We start from the raw sequence: 24,039 nt of genomic DNA, 5'->3' as shown, positions 1-24,039 counted from the left end.
AATTGGCCTTCTTTACTGCCGCTGCACATTGGGTCGACATAGTAGCTACATAGTAGCTAGTTAAAAGTACAGGTCTGTAACATTTCCCCAAATGCAGTGACATACCATGGTAGCATCATGTCTAATATATTAAAAATAAAATATTGAAATGAATGGGGACCCACCTGAAATTGGCTGGCGTTCCACCTAGTGGGTGCCAACCCACAGTTTGAGAAACACTGGCCTGAGGGGTCCTTGTGCTCTTGGAGCTTGCTCCCCAATTCTCTCCTCATGTGGCAGTTCTTCTCCAAGACTTCTCCCCTTGTACTTTGCTCCTTACCTTTGCATTTTGGGGGACTACTATTTTGGGGAACTGTTATAAGGGAATAAGGAATGATATATGGCAAGTTTCTTAAACTGTGGGTCACAACACTATTTCTGGTGGTTCATAGAGCCTCTGCAGGGAGGAAGCTGCAGGGCAATTCCAGTGTACAACCCACAACCCACTTCATTGGCCATGTTGCACCACGTTGCACCCCGGACTGGCAGATCTTTTAATTTAAAAAAATGGAAATTAATAAAAAAAGAAAACATTATTAGTTTTCTTTAATTGCTGAGTCTGTGGAAGTGGTCTCTTCATTTTTTTGATGCTGGATGTGAGAGATGTTAATGAGATGTTGTTATGAAACAGCATGGAACCAATGCTGTTATGGAACAGCATGTTATGCTGTTATGGAACAGCATGGAACCAATGCTGTTATGAAACAGCATGAAACCAATAACTTTTTATTTATTTACTTAATTAAATTTGATTTGTCATGCAGGAAGGGGCTACAAAATGTTCTTTGACCCCGGGTAGCAGATAGATGCCTTAGCTACACCACTGACTGGGGAGAGGCAGCAGAGCAAGTGGGTGGTGAGCTGCTGGGGAGGAGGAGGTGGTTTCCTTCCAATTTTCACTTTTTAAAAAGCCCGGGCATGATGTCACTTCCGGTTGTGACATCACTTCCAGGGCAACATTTTGAGCTTGGCACCAGACTACATGATCATTAGCTACACCACTGGTGGAAGGGACTTGCGCCGGCCCAAGGGCGCCTTAGGATTGCTCCCTTAGCTAAATGGCTAGAACTCAATCCCAGTAAGTTTCCTTTGGGTGGTACATGTCATTTGATCTGGTTACAACCATGCTGAGCAGTTGTGGCAAGGGCATTTTGATGGTTATTTGAGACCCTGAGTCAACATTTAGGCTTTTTCCTGTCCATTCAGAAGATTTCTGCCTGCTGGGCGTTTTGTTTGATGGTGTGTTTTGTTTTTTTTTTGATGTGGACAGAGCTTTCTCAGGGGAGTGTTCTGTATTCCATGCACTTTTGCTAAGTTCAGCAGCATGCTAAAGCGGACATTGACCAGCTCTGGTTTGTACACCACTGCCCATTACCTGGATGAGTTTCTTCTCATGGACCTAAGGGGAGTTGATCATTGTACAAAGCTCATGCAGGGGCCAGCAAGCTACCTTACATTTTTGGGCACTGAACTAGATAACCTTGGGCATTTGCTTCAGCATGGAAAAGGCGGGATAGAAATAAATAAATAACCCTGAACTCCTGAAATCCTTCTTTGATTGGTCTTAGACCAACATAAGTGAATGTGCATAACCCCCCTGCGGCAACCCCCCCTAACCCCTGCCTCATCAAAGATAGGATCTCAAAACACATAGACAAACAAGCCTTGCTGAGGGAGAATCAGCTTGGCTTCTGTAAGGGTAAGTCTTGCCTCACTAACCTTTTAGAATTCTTTGAAAAGGACAACAGGCATGTGGATATGGGAGAACCCGTAGACATTATATATCTGGACTTTCAGAAGGCGTTTGACACGGTCCCTCATCAAAGGCTGCTGAAAAAACTCCACAGTCAGGGAATTACAGGACAGGTCCTCTCATGGACCGAGAACTGGTTGAAGACCAGGAAACAGAAACTGGGTGTCAATGGGCAATTTTCACAATGGAGAGAGGTGAAAAGCGGTGTGCCCCAAGGATCTGTCCTGGGACCGGTGCTTTTCAACCTCTTCATAAATGACCTGGAGACAGGGTTGAGCAGTGAGGTGGCTACGTTTGCAGACGACACCAAACTTTTCCAAGTGGTGAAGACCAGAAGTGATTGTGAGGAGTTCCATAAGGATCTCTCCAAACTGGCAGAATGGGCAGCAAAATGGCAGATGTGTTTCAGTGTAAGTAAGTGTAAAGTCATGCACATTGGGGCAAAAAATCAACACATATAAGCTGATGGGTTCTGAGCTGTCTGTGACAGATCAGGAGAGAGATCTTGGGGTGTTGATGGACAGGTCGATGAAAGTGTGGCTCCAAATGTGCAGCGGCAGTGAAGAAGGCCAATTCTATGCTTGGGATCATTAGGAAAGGTATTGAGAACAAAACAGCTAATATTATAATGCCGTTGTACAAATCAATGGTAAGGCCATACCTGGAGTATTGTGTCCAGTTCTGGTCGCCACATCTCAAAAAAGACATAGTGGAAATGGAAAAGGTGCAAAAGAGAGTGACTAAGATGATTCCTGGGCTGGGGCACCTTCCTTATGAGGAAAGGCTAAGGCGTTTGGGCCTCTTCAGCCTAAAAAGAAGTGCTTGAGGGGGGACATGATTGAGACATACAAAATTATGCATGGGAAGGATAGAGTGGATAGAGAGATGCTCTTTACACTCTCACATAACAGCAGAACCAGGGGCATCCTGGTTGATTGTTGAGTGTTGGGAGAGTTAGGACAGACAAAAGAAAATATTTCTTTACTCAGTGTGTGATTGGTCTTTGGAACTCCTTGCCACAGGATGTGGTGATGGCATCTGGCCTGGACGCCTTTAAAAGGGGATTGGACAAATTTCTGGAGGAAAAATCCATTACAGGTTACAAGCCATGATGTGTATGTGCAACCTCCTGATTTTAGAAATGGGCTATGTCAGAAGGCCAGATGCAAGGGAGGGCACCAGGATACAGGTCCCTTGTTATCTGGTATGCTCCCTGGGGCATTTGGTGGGCCGCTTTGAGATACAGGAAGCTGGACTAGATGGGCCTATGGCCTGATCCAGTGGGGCTGTTCTTATGTTCTTAAAACTAGGCCTGCTCTTTCAAGCGCAATGCCTAATTCATCCCTTTTATCTTTAGCAAGAAAATTACTAGGCTGAAAGTCTCCAAGAAAAGGCAACTGACATGACTGTTGGGCAAGGGAGCCTCCTAAAACCCCTGGTTATCAGCATCCCTTCACACCAGAATTAGTGGCCTTATTGTTGATGGTCTTTTGGGAGTTGTTTTGCTCCTATTATGAGGTTTGATTGTTTTCTTCAGCCATGTTCAGGATTGTCAGAAGACTTGAGTCAGAGTGGGAATGCTCAGAAGTGGAAAGAGATAGCAATTAGCTGTCTCCCACAAGGTAGGAACACACTGAACTTGGCAGAGGAGTGTCCGGAATTAGGATCCGCTACACTTGCATGTTGATATGTACAGTATTAATCTGAATAAATGTGGCCGACTTACCTAAGAAGCTTGATCTTGTGTTCTATTGGGAGTATGTAGGCAAATCCATGTTGGCTCAACCACCACATCTTGCAGGGCTGTCAATTTAAGGTTCACCAGAAGGAAATAAGTGTATTCTGAGAGGCTTGGATGCCCGACTTGCAGATATTCTGATTTACAGATAGCTATGTCAGTGCTTTCACAAAGGACCAGTCCATCCAGCCTTGTGCTTTCATCCCTGTGCAAAAGCTCTGAGCTGACAACAGTCAGCCGGACGGCTGTGTCTTTGCTTTCATGTAGGTGCAGTCCGTCCAGCCTGGTGCTTTGGTACAGACACACTAGTATTGTTCTGACTTCCGTTGGTTCTGATTTCCAGGCAGACCTCTGGAATGGAACCAGGCAGCTATATTTGAGAAATGGCACAGAGTCAAACTCTGAAGGGTTGAGAGGCTATGATTGGTCCAAGATAATCTAGTGAGTGAGGACATACTTCCTTGTACAACACTCCAGCTCTCCCTCTAGCAAAATACATAACCTATTGACAGTATAGCTGATAAGTCGCCAGCTGAGAGAGGAAGGACTTTGTTGACAAACTACCACTCTACTGTTAGCCAAAGGAGATGCCAATCTTAGCCACACCTCTGGCCCCAGTTATGCTTTAGGTTATCTCACCTGAAAGCTAGCAAACACCTGAGTGTGGGTGTGATAACATGGAGCTCCCACTGGCAAAAGAGCGGTGGCATTCCATTACTTCTTAGCATAGACCGGGGGTGTCATTCATAAGTCCTGTGGGTTGCATGCGGCCCACGGATGTTATTTATCTGGCCCATGTAGTGTCCGTGTGGTGCTTGTTTCCCAGCCAGCAACAGCACAAACAGCAGTAGCAATTTCCGTTTGCAAACAATGATAACCCTGCTGGCTGATAGCCAGCTAACAGGGAGAGCCAGAGAAGTCCCTTGCAGCAACCAGGCAAAAGGGGAAGGTGCACACACACACTCAGGTACACAGAACGAGCAAGACCAAGGTAGCTTTATTTAAAAAAAAAAAAAAAAAGATTTGTGCACAGCTTCACCACCTCCCTACCTCCTCCCTGCTTCCTCACAGCCAGTGGGAAGCAACCGGCTTCAGCTCAGCCCTTGCTCAGGCCAGGCAACAGCCACCCCTTATCCTGTACTACCTGCTTGATTTCTCAGCAAATCTTTTCAAAAAGCTTTGCTTGGTCCTGGGCAGGTCAGGCTTCCAGGCCATCCAAAAAATGCCAGGCTACATAATGGAAATTAGGAAGATTGCTGAGTACACAGCAGAGGCACCTATCAGTGTTGTGTCGTTTGTAGTGCTGGCAAGGAATTTCTCTCACCCTGCAGGTCACTGTCAGCATAAACCTGTGCCTGTCTACTCAGAAGTAAGTCCCACTAATTCAATGTGTGTATTAAATTGCAGCCTGAGCAAACTTGTTCTGTGCCCTTGCATCAAAGCCTCCGGCCTGAGTGAGAAATAGCAAGGGGAATTGCAGGCACTGGGCACAAGCCAGTCTCTCGAGAGCACAAAGTTGAGCATTCTTGGTGTTGATAAAGCTGCTTGCTGGGAATTGAGCTTTCATGGAAGGGTGAAGAATATTTTATTTGCACAACTGTGTGCTTTGGAAATTATATACTGGGAAGTAACTTCCCCCCAGTTCAGGGGATTGGCTCACAAGTGAGTGTGGCTAAGACTAGAGGCATACGGCAGCTTGTGAGCTTGTGCATTCAGTATAAGTTCAGCTGGGACAGACTTGTGAATGAGGTCCAATTTAGTAGCTTTGCAATGCATCTTGAATGATTTTAAATCTTTCCTATTGAAGAATGTCACCTTTACACAGAATGTACACTTTGAGGGTATTGAAATGCTCCCTGGATGCTGCTTTCAGTGGGACATTACTCTCAACTACACATGCACAGGACTGTAGCATTGATGTATTCTGAGAGGGTGTTTCTCCCATGCATTCACTCACCTTTTCAGAGTACCTATTCAGCAAACACATCTCGTAGCATACAGTGAAATGAGGGGTGAGGGACTCACTATAGAAACAGTATGCACATCCTGCATCCTAGACATGTGTGTGAGTGTCTATATATTATATACTATAATAATAGAAGGACAGTTTTTAAAAATAAGAACAAATATTATGGCCACACCATCATTTCACAATCCAGATTAAGGGTTGAATTTACAATTTACAAAACTTCAAGGACCATCTTCAGAAACATGCACTACTGAAAGCATAACATAGTACCCATTTCTAATATATTTTCCTAACCACACCATACATCCGAGAGTAGCATTTGCCTTTCTTGAGAAATTGTCAAGTTGTTGACTTCTAGTTACTCTGTGGTGGATCAAGATTTGTATATTTTTTCTTCTGCCACTTACAGAAGAGAAAATAGGTGAGAACAAAGTGCTTAATTCTGATCATCACCTACTTAATGACATCACTTCCAGCCCCAGCAGATGCCACAAATCTTATTCAGCCTGCTGTATGAAATGGGTATTTTGATACCTCTGGCATAGACCAAATAAGTGCTTGCTTTTAATAAACACATTTATTTCCTGTGTTTGTGTCATTTACTGCTTTATAGTTAAGCAGCACCAAACATTAACCACTGCTGTATAGTTCACGGAAGTGACACTCTCTGCCAAATGAGTTTTTATTTTACACTGCACAGAGAGAAAAGGGCACGGTCAGATGTGAGGTAGGGTAAAAACACTCTCCCCATAAACCATGTCCAGTCTCACAGAGTAGACTGCTGCATCTGAAAGTACAGGTGACTTTAAGCAAATCAACAGTCAATAAAACCTTTATTAGGCATAAAAAGCAAATCAAATATTTAAAGAGAGACACAGCCTGAAATCTATACATGGGTAAGACTTTGTTTATAAGTAGGGGTATTTTTTTGGTGATTTTCCAAAATTTCTTGATTAAAATAACAAAATGTGGTGTTATGTGCTTTTATTCCAAGTGCACATTTTAATTATACTTATAAATTATAATCACTTTTAAAATGTACTAGGTTGGTGATGTAGGTGATAGAGTGTCAGCAGATGCAGCCACAGTATTATTTCTAATTGGAAAACTAATCTACAGGTGGGGCCTCAATATCTGCAGCAATCCATTCCTGCACCCCCAGTGGATACAGAAAACCACAGATAAGCAAATCCATGATTTCAGCACTATAAACATTTCGAGGGTGAAGGAGCTGTGCTCTCGTTGCCTCTGGAGGGCTTTCAGAAACCCACAGATGCCGCATGCATCCACCCACAGACTCTGCGGGCTTCAGAATGACCATTACAGTTAAAAAAAAATGCTGCTTCCCCAAGTTTAGATCGGCTGCAGACCTGAGTTCTGACACTAACAGACCTGTACATTTTTTGGACAACAGCATTTGTGTCAGGGAAGAGAGAGATGGGTGATACGAGAGATGAGTGGCAGACAGGAGAGAGTGAATGCAAGAAACTGCTGAGATGATGGTTTGGAGGAGGGAAGGATTTGAAGGGTAGGATCATGGACGTGGTGTGTAACCTGAGGATGGTGGGGAAAGAGTGAGTTTGTGATTATGTTTATTTGAGTTTGCGAGAGTACCATCTGAAGTTAGAGAAAAGCAGAGTAGGGTTGAAGTTAGGATTGTGTAGAAGGCGGGGGAGGAAAACAGACAACATGAGAGGAGGAGATATTCTCAGTCTGTTAGGAGCTGTTGTGTTTTGAGGTCTTCATAAGTCAAAACAATAGTTGCAGATCTCTTGTGCAGAATACTGTGGCTAAAGTGTGTTGTGTTCATCAGTGACTGAAGAAAACAGAGTGAATATCATACTCATTTCTAAAATTAAAAAGTGTTTTAGTAAGCTCAGAAAAGGATGGATAAAAGTTTTGGAGAAAATCAGAAAACCGGTTTGATTTATTTAATAAAAACAGAAATTCAGATATGAACAACATTAAATAGCCTAAACACCAGTTTTTCAATGTGGACCACATTATTGAGTTCCTGTTAGATAGCATTTCACAAAGCACACATTTGACTAGTACACTGAAAGTCAATGGAAGTTTTTTTCCCTTCCAGAAATAGCAGAGGAACATCACGTATGGAACCACAGTGGGGGCAAAGCATTAAAGTCTTCCTTTACCCTTCTATGGTTTTGCTGCACCCCATTCACTATTTAAAGGGGGAATAGGCAACCAAGGCATGCATTTTACATAACTTGTAGTTTGGCCCTTTGAAGTGGAGTCTTTCTTTGGGGAGAGTGGTAGATGCAGACACACAGACAACTGATGCTTACAGAAACAGTCTTTGTAGATCTGAATATACAATGCCGCATTCCGTTGCCTTCATCTTCTGTATCACCTGGTGCTTGCCAAATATTTTCACAGGGAGTGCTGCATGTTGGTCTGATGTACAAAACAGGTCCAGCTTGGAAACAAATTTCCAGACACTTTCAGGATCCCTGAAGGCAGGGATTGTCAAAACACTGTGCTGGAGGGAAGGAGAGACTGTTGTTCTGCAGCAGGCCGGAGGAGGGCGAGAAAGGTCTTAACATACAATCTCTCACCCCTGTGGTCTTTTTCTTATAAATAATATCATAACAACAACAACAACAACTAAAAAATGCTCGTGGACTGCACAAGTGACCACATTCCCTATACATCCCCCCCCTCCCGTACAGGAATTACATATTTTTAATCTACCATTAAATCTACCCATACATACTTTGGACGTTTTCCAGTGGACGATGCAAATTTCATCCATATAAAAATTAAACAGGTAAGGCACTGAAGTCTTCAAATATGGTTACTATAATCAGTCAGAAAAGGATATTCCCAACTCAGAATAGTTCCTCTTTGGCATACTTGCCTTGGAGCAACATAAGGGAGGGCCTAAAGAAGATGGCAGTTAAGGCTCTGATACAGCCAAGGAAAGAGATGGGTGTTTGGCTGGAATCAAATTGTAGAAGAAGGGGAGGCTCAGTTGAAGGTTATTGCTTCACTTGTTAGTTGAAAGAAGTTGACGGTTATTGCTGATGCTTGTTTTGGAAACAGGGAAGAAATCTTCTTCCAGGAGAGAAGGACTAATTGACTTATTTGTCTGAAGCACCTACTGCAGATACTTGCCTATGTCACAGATCTCACAGAAAAGTCAAGGGCAGGTTTTGAGCCAAAAATAATGGACTTTTCTATGACCCTCAGATAAGTTGGGGGTTAAACTTAGGGGGTGCCTGACTATAATTTTGTCTGATTTTACCTGAGGCCAGAACCTGAAGTCTGGATCCTGAAATTATTTCACCTACCTATAATTGTCACCTAAAAACTATACAGTCTCTACTCTTTTAAAAATTTAGTAAAAGATCCTAAGATACATTTTTATTATTCTGGTTTTCACCACCTTTTGTAAACAATATCAGAGTAAGTGCACTGGAAACAACATACCAGTAGAACCATGAATCAAATCCTTCTTTAAGGTGCCTGGTGTGTTAGGCCAGAGACTCTACATAGAACATGCAACATAAAACACAAAACTGGGAGCGTGCAATTCAATTCACAGCAGAGAGACAAGCAACAAGAAATGAGCATGTGCTACACAGAGTTGCAACCCTATTTACTCAGAAGGAGACCCATTGCTTCCCATGGGTGTTATACTTAAGCAATGATGCACTGAATTGCAGCCCTGGACTTTGTTTCAGATGGAAATGGGGATGACATGCTGATGTTTTAAACACCAGACTTCTAAACTTAGGGGTGGGTGAAATTCTTTGAAAGTGACTTGCCAGGAACTGTTCTGAGGCAGCAGCAAAAGGAGGCATTTCACCTTCTTCTCCAAAGAGAAGGGAGTTGAAGGTGCTTATGAGAGTTGTGAGGAGGCTTTGTGAGGAGCAAGTGCTGCACTTCCATAGCAGCAGCCCTCACATAGACTACAATTCCCGTAAGCGCCTTCACTTCTCCTCCTGTTTGGAGAAGAAGCTGCAATGGCTGCCTCTGAATACTGTAATTGCTAGTGAAACTTCTCCTTTTCCCTCCACCCCTGTGTCCTGCTTCTCAGCCCAGTCCCACCCACCCCCACTTCACCAGACAGCTGCTAAGCTTCCCAGAAACTCTGATACGTTTCTGCTTTATTCACTGTATTGACCCATGTATAAGTCGATCCAGGTTTAAGGAATGAATTTTTTGACTTGTAGGCGATTATGGTAGTTTGTTTTATTGGAGCAATTGTTGCCTGCAGGATTCTCTGCCTTGTCTTCTCTTTTCTGCTTCCAGCTCTCTTTCTCCTGGTGTTTTTTCTTCTTTCTTCAGATTTATAACCCACTCTTTCATCCAAAAGTCCCAAAGCAAAGCTTTTTCACTACCATCATGAAATATAGTAGCGTGTCATTGATCCTCAATGGTAGAGTGCTCCACAGCCTCTGCAGCCAGGAAGTTATATAGCCTGCGTTTGAGAAATACTTTGCAACTGGCAAAACCACAGGCTTTGACTTGAAATGAGAACCATGAGAATGCTGATGGGATTTCACAAGATTACAGCTGATATCATAAATGTGAATTATCATCAAAATGGCAATGTCCTCATTTTCCCTCAGTTGAGTTACCAACAGCCTGGGCTCTTTCACAGTACAGGTGTGTGTCACTTAACAACGGGGATACATTCTCTGATCCCTGTTGTTATGCAATTAGGTCATTAAGCGAACATTCAGCCCAATCTGCTCCCTTTGTTGTGTAAACAGACGCTCCCTTCCAGACACTAGCAGGCTGCACAGGCTACTGGACATAGATTGCCTCTTCCTTGCATTAAGAGCCTCTTTGTTGTGTAAACAGACACACTGTTGCAGGCTATGGGAGACCTGACTGCCTCATTAAGAGCCTCTTTGTTGTGCTTTGACCACTGTTGTATATGTAGTCCGTCATTAAACAGACGGTTTTCAGCGACGCATGCCTGTACAGTCCTGTATTTCTATTACAGCAACTCTGACAGATTCTGAGAATCCTTTTTCTTACCCACCATGACAAGTTCAATTCCATTCCCCACTTCCAATCTGCTGATTATACACAGCACATCAGTGGCTCAGGGTGAGAATGTGAAATCAAGGAATGGTAAACCTAGTTTAGAAAAAAATTCAAAAACAGCATTCCAGTGGGGGAGTCCAGTATATCAGCTGAAAGAAAGTTAGAAAGGAAGATTTATAGATAGAAAAAAAGGAAGAAAGATAGAAAGGAAGACTTAATAGAGAGTGTTTTGCTTATATTCCTTTGCTGATTTCCATTAATTAGCCCTGGGAAATTTCTTCTCAAATACATGAAGTGGAATCCAATTTTGGGTAAGCTAAATTTGGAAGTCCTGTTCAGAATTGAGCCCCTCAGTGTTCCTGCGTGTGTGTAGGCTTTCTGGTAATGTGCCTGGCTTAATTCTGCCCCAACCAGTGACATCCCACACTCCACCCTTCCTGTGATCAGCATTTGCCTGCAGCGACAAATGCTGGAACCTGGAGAGTGATTCTCCCCATGACTGTAACTCTCAAACTTTTCACCAGCAGAGCAGGGCTAAGCCAGCATGCTACCAGGAAGCCCCCATCCATGCAGGAATGCATAGGGGCTAACTTCTGAACAGGGCGAGAGACAGTGTGTCATTGTATGTAACAAGCCCCCTAGTCATGAGTTCTGTTCACATTATGGTTTTTAATTTTTAGGAGAGCAAAATGAACGAGGATTTAACATGATGAGGCCCAGCAGCAGGTCACTTTTTTTGAGCCTGTCGTGATCCGCCTCCATGTAGACCTTATCATTAGAACGAAGCTCAGACACTACGACCTCTTGCAGTTTTGTTTCCTTTTCTCTGCAGGTTACCTCCAGGAGGCTCCTAGTGGGTTGATGGTGAACCTTGAGAGTCAGTGAGTCATTTGCTTTTTCCAGTGTGATGTCGCCCTTCAGGAAGAACAAGTAGAGGCCATCACAGTGGATTGGGATGGTGCTGTTCAAAATTTCCATTGTGCCCTCCTTCTTTTTGAAGCCAATGTGCTTCTTACTGGTGGCAGAATAGTCTGGAATGCAAGAAAGCCCACATACACAAAAATGTCATGGCTGTGCTTGTGCTGTCGCACAAAGATTTTTTCACAGGCAAAAAGAACTGAGGTATGAGAGAGGGGAGAGAGAGGGAAACTCTATGAAAGAAGTGAAGAAATAAGGGGGCAGAACCAAAGGTTTTCATAACACAGAACTCTTCATACACCATTTGCTGCTTGCGCATTTCATCACTGTTACCTATATTTAATGGTGGATTAGCAGAGGACACAGAGATGAAGAATCACAACCTGCCATCACAAATGGCCTGCTGCCTGTAGCATCTACAGTTGCCAATTGACCAGAAACATATAGGCTGGACTAAGTGGCTTTGGGGGCCTCTGGACCAATTGCCAGCATGTCCAGAGTAAAGTCAGCATCATCATTCTCACACATCCATCCTTGAAAAGTATAACCCACACATGTGCAGAAAGGAATCTGGTTGTTCCAGTGGCATTGCTAGGGAGGTGCAGGTGGTATAGGCCGCACTGGATGACGTGCAAGGGGGGTGATGCACACAGGTGGGGGGTGATGCGCTAAAATCGCGGTGGTTAAGAGTAGCCCAATCATGTTATATACTGTTGGATGTGGACTTTCCAGCAGAATACAATGCAAAAATCCGGAGTGTAATATCTTCTTTCTATCAAAGGTTATTAGCAAAAAACTGGAAAACAAAAAATGCATGGGCATTGGCTCCTGGGCTGGTGAGGCAAAGGGAAATGTGAGGCCACCAGATTGGTCCTGATTTGATGCAACTGGAGCTCAACAAACGCTCCAGAAGGCAGCCCTCCCATAAAAAGAATAAAACAGAGGCGTGACAAGGTAAGGTGAACTGGGTAGGGGTGAAAATCTTACTGATTATTTTGGGGGAGTTATTGCAGGTAGGCTTCAGAGAAAATTCACTTGGTGGAACAGGGCTGGCTTCCCCTTATTTAATTATTTGTTTTACTTTAATTATTTATTTTAATTTGTGATGAGTCCTGGACAGATTGTCATTCTAAAAGTGGGTCCCAGTGCTAAAAGTTTGAGAACTGCTCCAATAAGGTGTAAGTAAGTTGACATCCTGGGGGGAGGTGACACCACTAGTGACCAAAATCACTAAAATCACCGTTTGTAAAAATAATACCATCATGTTATGTATCAATTGATGTGTAATTTCATGCAGAATGCAATGAAACAAACTGCATTGAAATATCTTTATTCTATCAAAAGGTACAGTCAAAAAACCAGTGGGGGCGGAGCGATGGTAGATCACCACGCCCACCACTTGGAGTGTTGCCCCGCCCACTGCATGGGGGTGACATGCTGGCCTCCCACACCAGGTGAAGCGAACCCTAGTGACACCACTGGGCTGTTCAGCTCTGCTCCCATTCGCTATTTCACCTGCTGCTGCAGTCAAGCTGGCAGTGGGGGCTGACCACTTGCAGTCCTTGAAGCTTTGCCTGCTGCAGCTCAGTGGAGGAAATACAGACACTCACACTTGGCTGTTTCTCATGCAGTAACCTGTGAAAGGGGAAGCTGTAGCTCAGCTCATCAACCAGAGTTTTTTGCCCTAATTTAGAAACATAGGCTCAGCCCATTGCATCTGCCAGCATTCGCCACAAGAGCTTTGCTCTTGCCAGAGGCCGCCAAGGCCTGCATTCAACCAGGGCCTGCCTAAAAACCAAAATTTTTGGAAACAGAGAGTATGCCTACAAGAAGAGGAATGCTTTCTGTCAGGAATTTCCTATTTTTCTACAAATCTATGGTGCGGCTACATCTGGGACACTGTGGGCAGCTCTGGTCGCCCAATTTCAAAAGAGATGCTCAGAACTGGAAAAAGTGCAGAGAGCGGCAACCAAAATTATTAAAGTCTTAGAAACCGTTCCCTATGGAGATAGGCTAAAAGGAAGGGAGAGCCAATGTGGTGATTAAGAGTGTTGGACTTGAACAATGAAGACTCCAAGTTTGGTCTCCATGTTAGCCATGAAGCTTACTGGATGACTTTGGGCCAGTCACCATCTTTCAGCCTATCCTTCCTCCTTCCTCACGGGGTTGTTGGGGGCATGAAAGCAGGGAAAGCAGTCGTGTACACCACTCTTTGAAGAAAAAGTGTTATAGAAATATGGAAAAATCAACCAATTTTTAGCAGGGATGGGGGTGATAATTTGGTGCAGGAGTGGTCAATTCCACTCAAAAGAGAATCCCTGCTCCAAGTGCTGTGAGTATAATCATGGTGGGCACAGCCCCTGCCGCAATTCTGACCATGCCTCTCCCCGCCACAGCTACTACATAGACCCCTTTCCCCAAGGCAAGATTTTTTTTTGTCTTTGCAGGAAAGGGACAGAGTAGAAGTCAGGCAAGGGCTGGCATTTGCACACTTTGAACTTCCATCAAACACTCAAGACTTCTCCGAGTTTTTCCAAATGTCCCGTTTCGATGCTCAAAGGTAGTGGTCTTCAACTTTTTTCATACCATGACCCAAATAAAATGGTTTTATTTTATTTATTTTTGAGGGGTTTTTTCCATTGTTTTTATAAATTGTATTTTTTTCCCTATAAATTGTAAGTCACCTTGGGTATCTGCTGCAGCAGAGGAAAGATAAGATAGAAAATTTTTAAATAAATAAATAATGAGACTGGGGACCAACCATTGATCTGCCCCCTTCCTGGGACACTATCCTCCCATCACTGTCCCCACACCCGTAATGCCCTCCTAGAATGGTTCATTGTAACCAAACATTCATATTAGAGCAGAAAAGTTACCATGAAACCTGGCACTAGTGAAAGCTATTTTAGCACAATTGCTAAGAACCTGAGCAGGACTGAGTCACAATCTCCTGGTATCTGAAAGGGCACACTAGATACCTCCTCCTTTACCTGGTAGTGCTTTCAGTTTGACTGGAAGTCACTCTCACAGGGAATCCAGGGGCCCACAGAGGCCAATGGAGTGGGTTTCAGGCCCAGTGACCTGGAAGAGGCCTCCAGGGGCTCCCAAGAAGGTACTGCGGCACTACAGGAAGCACTTCATTGCAACCCACCACAGAGGATAAAGTGAACCCATGTGACAAGGAGAAAAAGGATTCACCTCTTTCAAATGTAGCATGGACTGTATCTTTTCTGCCTGAATTCCTTCTGAACAAACTGTGTGGGAAGGATGTTAGGCAGGGGTCACCAGCGGTGAAAAGAAATGGTGCATTAGCAAGACAGGGAACATTTTGGTCTGTTATGCCTAATTGAGTATACTTTTATATATTTCTCTTCAAATCTAATGCAACTATGGAAAAAAGCAGGACACACATTCAAAAAAATGAATAGGAAATAATCAAGGCTAACTCACTGCCGGGCTTGACGTAGATCCATTGTGTCTGTGGATCTGGGCTCTGAAATGGAATGGAAGAAAGCAAAACATTACAAAAATGTAGCTTAAGATGGATGTTTAGACCGAGATGGTCTATCAAGGATGGAGAACGATAGAACACCCATGCTGGGGGCTGGTTGCATGGAACTGTTGACCATTTATTCTCTCTGTTCAAGCCACCTAGTACCAGTGCACTGGATGAATCTTCTGCCCGGTTCAGCAATGGTGGTGCACATGGGAAGTGAGGTGCTGTTGCAGCATAAAATTTCCATATGCTAAAGGTAAAACTGGGAATAGTGAGCCCTTCGTAAACCCCCATGGTATTCAAGAACGACAGGTTTTTTGCCTCAAGTCAGCCCCCTCTGCTCTAAGCCCTACTCCTGGAGTAAACTGTTTCTCATACCTAGGATAGATTCTCCTAGTGCAAGTCTGTAACTGCGGTTCTAAGACAGGTCTAAAATATCCCTTTTGTTGGAAACCATCCAGCCTCCAGTATCATTTCCTCCCTTTGTCTTGGAGACACATCAGGGCTTCCATATCCATCATAAGCAGTGTATTGTTCATATGCTGTTGGTCTCTTATCATTTAAGAAACTGAGGCCACCTCCACAAATTCTCAGAAGTGAGCTATGTGGTATTGTGGCCGTGCCAGACCTGTCATTAGTAACCTCCTGGGTTCCCACAAGTTCTCGGGCAGCCAAATCTTATCTCCGGCAGCTCCACAGAATGCAGTGGTGCCAGAATGGCTACCACTGTATCCAGTGGCACCACCAGGGCTGCCAGAAGTCTCCTCAGGTGAAGGGAACTTTCCCTGCAATGGGGCTTTTCAAGTCTGCACTGGCTATTTTGCCAGTGCAGACTGGAGAGCCTTCACGTCACGCGTTGCAGCTTGATACGAAGAATAGGATATGGTGGAGCAGACCCAGGCCAGTTCCTCCACTGCCCCACCCCGTCCCTCCTTGAAAAACACATTCTGTGGTCAAGCCTTTCAGCTCAAGCCTTGACCATTCTGTGGTCAAGCCTGTTCAGGCACTATTGTACCTATGTTCAGTGTACCTGGATACAAGGTGTATCAGTGCACTCTATAGCCATGCCCCTGGCTTTCCCCAGGTACTGTGTTTGTCTGCAGTGACAAATATTGTACCTGGAAAGAGTTTCTCCCCATGACCTGAAATGCTGGCCACCTGTCATGTTTTGAATACCGGCTGCTGTAGGCTTATACCATAGTCTTTCGAGACTGAAGGTTGCCAACCATTGATTGATTGATTTCCCAGTGATGGGCCAGGTTTGAGGAATGGTTGTGGGCAAAGTCACTGGAACTCAATTCAGACAAAACTGAAGTAACAAGATATGGTTGTCCTCACAAGGAAGAGTGAAGAGAAGATTGGGACTTCCATCATTTGAGGTGGGGTTCTGCCCCCTGCAGTCACTCACCTGTGGAGTGCTCCTGGACAGGGTGTGCTTGTGCAAAGATACACAGAAACACTGGGGCAAAGTCCTGTGCCAGGCCCCCATTCACACTCACATATATGTATTAGCACGCATGGGCACAAATACTGTCCCATGGAGCTGCTTGAATGACACAATATCAGTACTTCCTGAATGTTAAGAGAGGATCATCCAGAGATCACCTCTCCCCTTTCCTGATCTGAGCCAACAGGAAAGGGGAGCAGAGCAATCTTTGAATTCTCCTGCCTCAGTGCCCTGGCACCACTGAGATAGGCATTTTCCAGATATCCCTCCAGACAGATATCCCTCCCAAACCCAGGTAAGGGGGGGCAATGTCTGGATACTCCTTCCTTGCCCATGGTGCAGATGGAAAATCATCCAGCAGACTTATCTCCTGCCCGCCATGAGTGGGCTTCCTCAGAGGCCCTGTGTCAGGAACCAACCAAAAACTTAACGTGGATGGAGAGGACAGGAGAGGATAATGACAATGTGAATTGCTTGATTGAGGGCGCAGTCCTAACCCCTTATGTCAGTGTTTTCGAACACTGACATAAGGGTAGTGCAGCTCTGAGGTAAGGGAACAAACATTCCCTTACTTTGAGGAGGCCTCCATGAGTGACGCCCAACTGCAGGACGCAGCACATGTCCCATTGGCACAGCTATGCCAGTGCCGGAAAGCACTGACATAAGGGGTTAGGATTGCGCCCTGAGTGACTTGTGCTGCCACTGCTTACAACATGGGGGGGGGGTGGTTTCAGAGGATGGCCAGTTGGGCCCCTGAAGGCCCTCAGCGAATACCTGACCTGGTAAACTCACAACGTCGACCTAGCTCTAATGGTCCAGGGCCTGACAGCTGAAGCTGCAAATCCAATTCAATGAAAAACTTGAGGCTAAATTGCAGGTCAGGTTTGAGGATGTTCATGCAAACTTGTTTCCCTCTATCAGTGTGTCAATATAGGCTGTCAGGGTGCTGAGAAGAGAAGCTTGTGGGCTTCAGCCCATCACCTGGATTCCCACCCATATAGAGACCTCCAGAGCTGCACCTACATAATTTAACCTCCTTCAGGGCTTTCCTTTTCTTCCTCCCATGGGCCTTAGAGCAGAGGCAGGGAGGGGGTTTGCAGCATCCTTCTCCCCCTCAGTCTCAGGGCCTTGTCCAGCTTCATGGGGTTCTGGAGCCTCCCTCTGGGCTAGTTTGGAGCCCTCTGCCAGCCCTTTCCCTTCCCTGGTCCACTCCTTATATCCCCCTGGCCTTGGCTGGTTCCTCTTCCCTTCCTGGTTCCACCCACTTGGCCTGGGGACCTCCTAGGAAGTGGGAAATCTTCTGCAAATACCACAGATACTCAAGTATAAGTCAATCTCACAGATTAAGTCAAGTGCAGTTGTGAGCCAAAATCACAGGATTTTTTATGACCCTCAGATAAGTTGGGGGTTTAAACTTAGGGGGGTGTCTGACTATAGTTCTGTCTGATTTTACCTGAGACCAGGTCCTGGAAAATAACCTACAAGCAGTGATCGGAAAATCCAGCATGGCTTGACTCAAGTCAAGTCATCACCCCCTACAACTCGACACGAAAAAGATTCCAAATGGGGGAACTTTCCAGGTCTCCGATAGTAATGGAAGATCAGAAGATCATCAGGTGGATGATGTGGTGTTGACAGCGATTCCATGTTTTGACAGCTGGTTGACAGCTCTGGGAAGGGCAGGGCTGGCTCCACAGCTGTAATCAATCAAGGCCAATGGAGACTCTGATGGACACCTGAGCTTCATTTGACCTTGATGGGACTTTGAATGGACATGGACTGAAGAGATGGCTCACCTGAGCCTAATTTGGACTAACAAGGTAGCTCACAGCTGAAATGGATTTTGGATAATGGGACATTCCAGGATAAAAGGCAGCTTCAGAGGGAGCCCAGAGCTACCTGGCCTAGACCTACAGGACCTATGGGAGAAGGGGACTGCCAGGACTCTGCTGCAGTGGACTGCTACAGGAAGGATTGGACTGCAGAGGACTGGACTGTGCTTTGGAGAATGGATTGGACTTGGACTGGAGGCTTTGGACCTTTACCCACTGAGTTAAGTGGAGTTTGGGGAGGGAACAAGAGGACTTGCAGGGAATACGTGTTTGTAGCAATAAATTTGGTTAATTGCTATAAGATAAAGAGTTCTGTATTCATTCCTTTGCATACCACAGCTATTGTTTCTAGAGATAAGGACATGTTAATTAGCCAAAAAAATGGGCATTAGAAGGATAGGGAAAATCGGACAGGACATTGAGTTACTCTTTAGTGATTCTAATAGACTCGCATTGAGTCCCCTTCCCCTTAAAAAGCCTGCTGTGGGAAAAACGAGGCTGCTGCCAGTGTGTGTGTGTGTGTGTGTGTGTCAGAGTTCTCTTTACTCACTCCCCTGATGATCTGCAAACAGGGTGGGAGAGGTGGGAGGGACTGAGAGAGAGTGGGGACAGAACCAGCAAGAGGCAGGAGGGTCACATGCAGCAGGTGTGAGGCTTACCAGGATGACCCGATCCTTGCAGCTCTACTCAGAAGTAGTCCCACTTCAGCTGGTCATTCAATGAGGCTTTCTCTCCTCCCCCCAAGTAACAACAGAGCCAAGAAGCCACGAGGCTGGAAAGCAGAATTGAGCAAAAAAAGTTTTCTCCTGCCCCCTGGGCTTCTGCAGCCAATCATAAGGCAAGAATCCCCTTGGGCTCTGCCTCCTGGTTAACTTTGGCTGCCGCTTGCAGCCTCATTGCCCTAGAGACCCTGTAATTATCTCTGCATTGTTCTCTTGCTCTCCTTTGGGCTTCTACTGGCTGCCGTGATGTGCCTGAACAGCCCTGACCCCTTAGTGACCCACAGATAAAGCAAGAAGATGTTTTACACTTGACAGAAATTTCTCACCTCATAGGCAAGAATCTATGGTACTTGCCCATGGTTTGCTGCTCCTTGGGTACTATGTTACATGCAGGCATATGCTGCTTGGTGAACCAATAGCCTATGCCCTATCCCACTGGGGCCTTTCTGGCCTCTCCCAACTTATACCTGGCCCTGTGACTGCTGAAGCAGACCACTCCCTCAATTGGGTAAATCTGGCCCCAGCCACAGGATGTCTGGGGTTCAACTTCAGTAATTGTGGCAAGTAGCATAGCTAGAGGGAATGTAAGGTACGAAGTCTTGCAGGGAACCTTCCTGTGGCATGCAAGCAGCCCCTTCCCTTTGGAGCCATTCTGGGCAGGGGGGAAGCAAAATGGAGGGGGAGGGGCCGCTTGCATGCCACAGGGAAGCTCCCTGCAAGACTTTGTGCTTTGCACCCCCCTCTAGCTACGCTACTGACTGTAGCAACTCCATGCAGCCCCTGCAAAGTCACCCTCAATCGCAGAAGCTCACATCAACTCCTGTAAAATCTTGTGAAACTTTCTGGAGCCAATCAGAGGCAGTTAGAACAGAATGAGCAACATTTTGAACATTGGGCTGCTGGCCCTGGCACTCCTGTCGAGGAGGGAGGGAGGGAGAGACAGCTTGTACAGGAGACTCTTAACACTTGTAGTTTGGAAGGTAGTGAGAAATATGCCTCCTTATGTGACATGTTTTCTCAGGAACTACACCCCAGAGTTCCTGCAGAAGTTTTGTATCTGCAGGCAGGAGGAATCAAACAAGGTGCAGCAACCAACTGGCAGCTGCAGGGAGGGACAAACACAAATTAGAGACACTGAGGTCAGTTACAGAGACATTGAGAGCCAGGCCTGCTAATAGGATTTAAAGGCCCTGTGCACTGTCAGAAGTCCCACCGTGTTCAATGGAACTTACTCCCAAGAAAGTATGTATGTATGGCAATGCAACCTGGGGGTATTTGCGGTGCACTTGTGTATTACAGAATCATTGGAATAGTTCTATAGTTGAGAAGAGTGATTTTTTTTTTTCAGCATCATGTCATTGAACATTCTATTCCCCCAAAAAATCAAGATAATTTTTCTTGTCAGAAGGAACTCTGATAAGGAGAATCTCACCAAATTTCAGAGGATTGTCATGAGAAACAGCGGAATTATAGCTGTTTTTAAAGCTTGCATCAGTGGCTAGCCATTCCAAACCAATGTTTGCAATCAGTTTTGTCCCCAGTCAAGACGCTAAACTGTCCTTTTGATGGATTATGCAATCAGTTTTGTCCCCAGTCAAGTCCCCAAGTCATTTTTTGCAGATTTGTTTTGGCATAGCTTCCAAGATCTTGCAAGAGTATGCCTTTAGCTGGGTCGTTGACGATCAACTATCTATTCCTGAAGAGATGAGATTTCAAGGTTACTATTTTAAATCGGTCATCTAACTAAAGGCAGGTATAGCAGTGCATGTTGATTGGGTGGGACCTTCTTGAAAGAAACATGACCCTTGCTAGAGTGAACAGGCTGCTGCAGTGTGTATTCGCAGACAGTGGAAGGGGAAGTGGCTGCATCTTTGTTGCGTGTGACATCCTATTGCATATGTTTCCATGGGATGTGATGCACATTTGTCTGCACATGACATGCTGCTGCATCGTGTTCCTGTGCATTGCTGCACGTACTGGTATGTGAGATGCTGCTCTGTGTGTGCATCACATTCTTCTTTACAACACTATGTGTTTGTATGTGGCCAGTATCTGCACATGGCCTGTTTCCTGTGTTTGTATGCGTCATGCTGCTATGTGTGTATGAATATGGTGTTGTGCCATTACATGTGGCTTAGGGTGCAATCCTAATCAACTTTCCAGCACTGGCATAGCTGTGCCAGTGGGATGTGTGCTGCAGCCTGCAGTTGAGGGGCAGTCATGGAGGCCTCCTCAAGGTAAGGAAATGTTTGTTCCCTTATCTTGGAGTTGCATTATCCTTATGTCAGTGCTGAGAAGTTGGTTAGGATTGTGGCCTTAGTGTTGCAAGTAGCATTGTCAGGACCCAGCCATATCCAGACTCTGGGGAAGAGCCGTGTTGGAAAAGAGGAATCCTTCTAAGCAAAGCAATCAGCAGAAGAATGCTTTTTCCTATAGTAAATTCTGTCACCCACTTAGTTTGTTGCTATCAATAAATACACTGCAGCAGAGGTAGTTGAGGTTTCAAAAGAATTTACTCATAGTTCACAATCATGTGCATCTTCTGAGGCATCAGAGATTTCTACAAGTTAGTGAACAGAAAACCTTTAATACTTTCTTTTTGTGTGGAAGTAAGGGGACATTGTTTTCAACAATGGGTTCCCTCAATTCAGGGGCAGGGCTCAGGAGCCTGGACACTCCTTTGATGGTCAAGAAGAGAGAGGAAGACATGTGGGAGAAGGGAGTTACTTATAAGACACACCACCTACCGGTAGCACAGAGGACAAGAAAAAGGGTCCCAGGTACCTGGACAATACACTGCCCTCCAGAGTCCTGCAGGTGGCATTGCACCAAAATTTGTATCTTATACTCTGTTGTATTTTAATGGTTGTACACTGCTTTCAGCACCGGAAAAGCAGTATAGAAATCTTTTTAAATAAATAAATATTTCAACAGAACTGGCCACTGAAGGCAAGATGGGCATAAACCAAGGTATCACAAGTGTCTGCTGTTTTCCCTGAAGAAAACTAACACAGCTTCCCCCTAGTTCTTTGAACTGATTGAAAAACGATCATCCTTCTGACCTCAAGTGCCTGCTGAGAGGGAGTACAGGATACAGGTATCTTGTTGTGTGTTCCCTGAGGCATCTGGTGGGCCAGTGTCAGATACAAGAAACTAGAGTAGATGGGCCTTTGGTCTAATCCACCAGCACTGTTTTTAAGTGCTTGTGGTCTTGCACCTGGTTCTTCCATTCATAAATTACCTCTAGCACTGTAATCAGTCTGAAAGCTCACCACTATCTCACACTCATTTTAATTCAATAAACACCACTGACTTTGAGGTTTCTCAATATAAAATATCTCCATCTCTAGGGCTTTGTAAAGTTTACAAAGAGCATTACAATTAACAATTTTAAAAAGGAACAAGAAAATGAAGAAATCAGGATGTCCCCATAACATCCCACAAACAGTCTCCGACTGGGCCAATAACCTCTGAGAGCCACCAACATAGCACATGACATTTGTTATGGTTGTCATATTGAGAAACTGTTACCCTGCACATGCCTGATCTTGTCTGATCTCGGAAGCTAAGCAGGGTCAGGCCTGGTTAGTACTTGGATGGGAGACTGCTTGGGAATACCAGGTGCTGTACGCTTATACCATAGTCTTTCGAGACTGAAGGTTGCCAACAATTGAGAAAGAAACAGAGCAAGCTCCCAATAGGCTGTGGCTGGAGCTGCAGCTAAACTGTCCTTTTGATGGATTACAGGATGCCCAAGGGATTTAATTACCCTTTCCACATACATAGTTACCGTGTTAATCCATGCCAAATTGGGGGGGGGGGTAGACAAATCATCTTTACCTCCCTTTTCACTTTACCCCAGATTGGTAAATAGTTACAAAAAAACTTCAGAAGGAGAATTGATCAGATTTGACACTATTCTACCATACTGATCTATTTCATGCCAGAGAAAACAAGGCATCATATTAAGGGCACAAGCCTAACCAGGTCTACTCAGAAGCAAGTCCTATTTTGTTCAATGGGGCTTAGTCTCAGGCTGCAATCCTAACCACACTTTCCTAAGGCCCCAAGCCTATCCAATTTTCCAGTGCCCACGAAGCTGTGCCAATGGGGCATGCACTGCATCCTGTGGTGGGGAGGTAATCTCAGAGACCTCCTCAAGAAATGGGAACATTTGTTCCCTTACCTTAAGGCTGCATTGTGGTTGCACCGGTGCTGGAAAATTGGATAAGACTGGGCCCTTAGTTACTCCTTAAAGGATCTTCCACTCTTTCAAATACCTTTCCTGCTTTGAATCCTGTATCAGTAACAAAGCTGTTAAAATATGGGTACACCGAAGTGTTGTAGAAATAGAAACAGAAAATTAACCATTAAGCAAGAGCCATTTTTTTGAATTCAAATTAAAACATATTCCTCTAGCCTGTGTCAGAAGAAAAGAACCAAAGTAAATATTTCCAGCTTATTTTCATTGGCACAGCTTTAGTTTCAGACACACAGAGCAGGGGTGCCCAAACCCCGGCCCTGGGGCCACTTGCGGCCCTCGAGGCCTCTCAATGTGGCCCTCAGGGAGCCCCCAGTCTCCAATGAGCCTCTGCCCCTCCAGAGATTTGCTGAAGCCCACACTGGCCCGACACAATCGCTCTCAGTGTGAGGGCGACTGTTTGACCTCTCACGAGCTGTGGGATGAGGGCTCCCTCCACTGCTTGTTTCACGTCTGTGATGCAGCAGCAAAGGAAAGGCCAGCCTTGCTTTGTGCAAGGCCTTTTATAGGCCTGGAACTATTACAAGACCTTCATTTATTCATGTAAGTTCATCTTTAATATATTCATTTATGTAAACTTATGTACATTTATTCAAATTTTAAATGTAAATTAATTCTTTTCCCCCCAGCCCCCGACACAGTGTCAGAGAGACGATGTGGCCCTCCTGCCAAAAACTTTGGACACCCTGACATAGAACATTGGACTAGTTGGGCTTAGTTCACGTATCAGAAAGGTATTGGTTATATTGCTTTATTTCCCCCTTAAAGCATCGCACAGCTGATTCACTTGCTTCATAGCAAGGGGAGCACTTCAGTAGAACCAATATGAGAGAGCCCCTCAGTTT

At 45.0% G+C, this 24,039-nt stretch overlaps 1 protein-coding gene across 1 annotated transcript in view; it reads right to left on the bottom strand.

The window, feature by feature from the left end:
- Positions 1 to 10,856: 10,856 nt before the first annotated feature.
- TNFSF4 (TNF superfamily member 4) overlaps positions 10,857 to 24,039 on the bottom strand; it is a 33,514-nt gene continuing 20,331 nt past the window's right edge. The window contains exons 3-4 of the mRNA XM_066626557.1: positions 14,887 to 14,929; positions 10,857 to 11,549 (exon numbers count right to left, since the gene is read on the bottom strand). Coding sequence (XP_066482654.1) covers positions 11,188 to 11,496 — 309 coding nt within the window. The 5' untranslated portion in view covers positions 11,497 to 11,549; positions 14,887 to 14,929 and the 3' untranslated portion in view covers positions 10,857 to 11,187. The remainder of the gene's footprint in view (positions 11,550 to 14,886; positions 14,930 to 24,039) is intronic.

This window comes from Tiliqua scincoides, chromosome 4, assembly GCF_035046505.1.
Source record: "Tiliqua scincoides isolate rTilSci1 chromosome 4, rTilSci1.hap2, whole genome shotgun sequence".
In the NCBI taxonomy this organism is placed as follows: Eukaryota; Metazoa; Chordata; class Lepidosauria; order Squamata; family Scincidae; genus Tiliqua; species Tiliqua scincoides.
The sequence above is the reverse complement of the archived record's forward strand: the minus strand, read 5'-3'. Positions and strand labels throughout refer to the sequence as shown.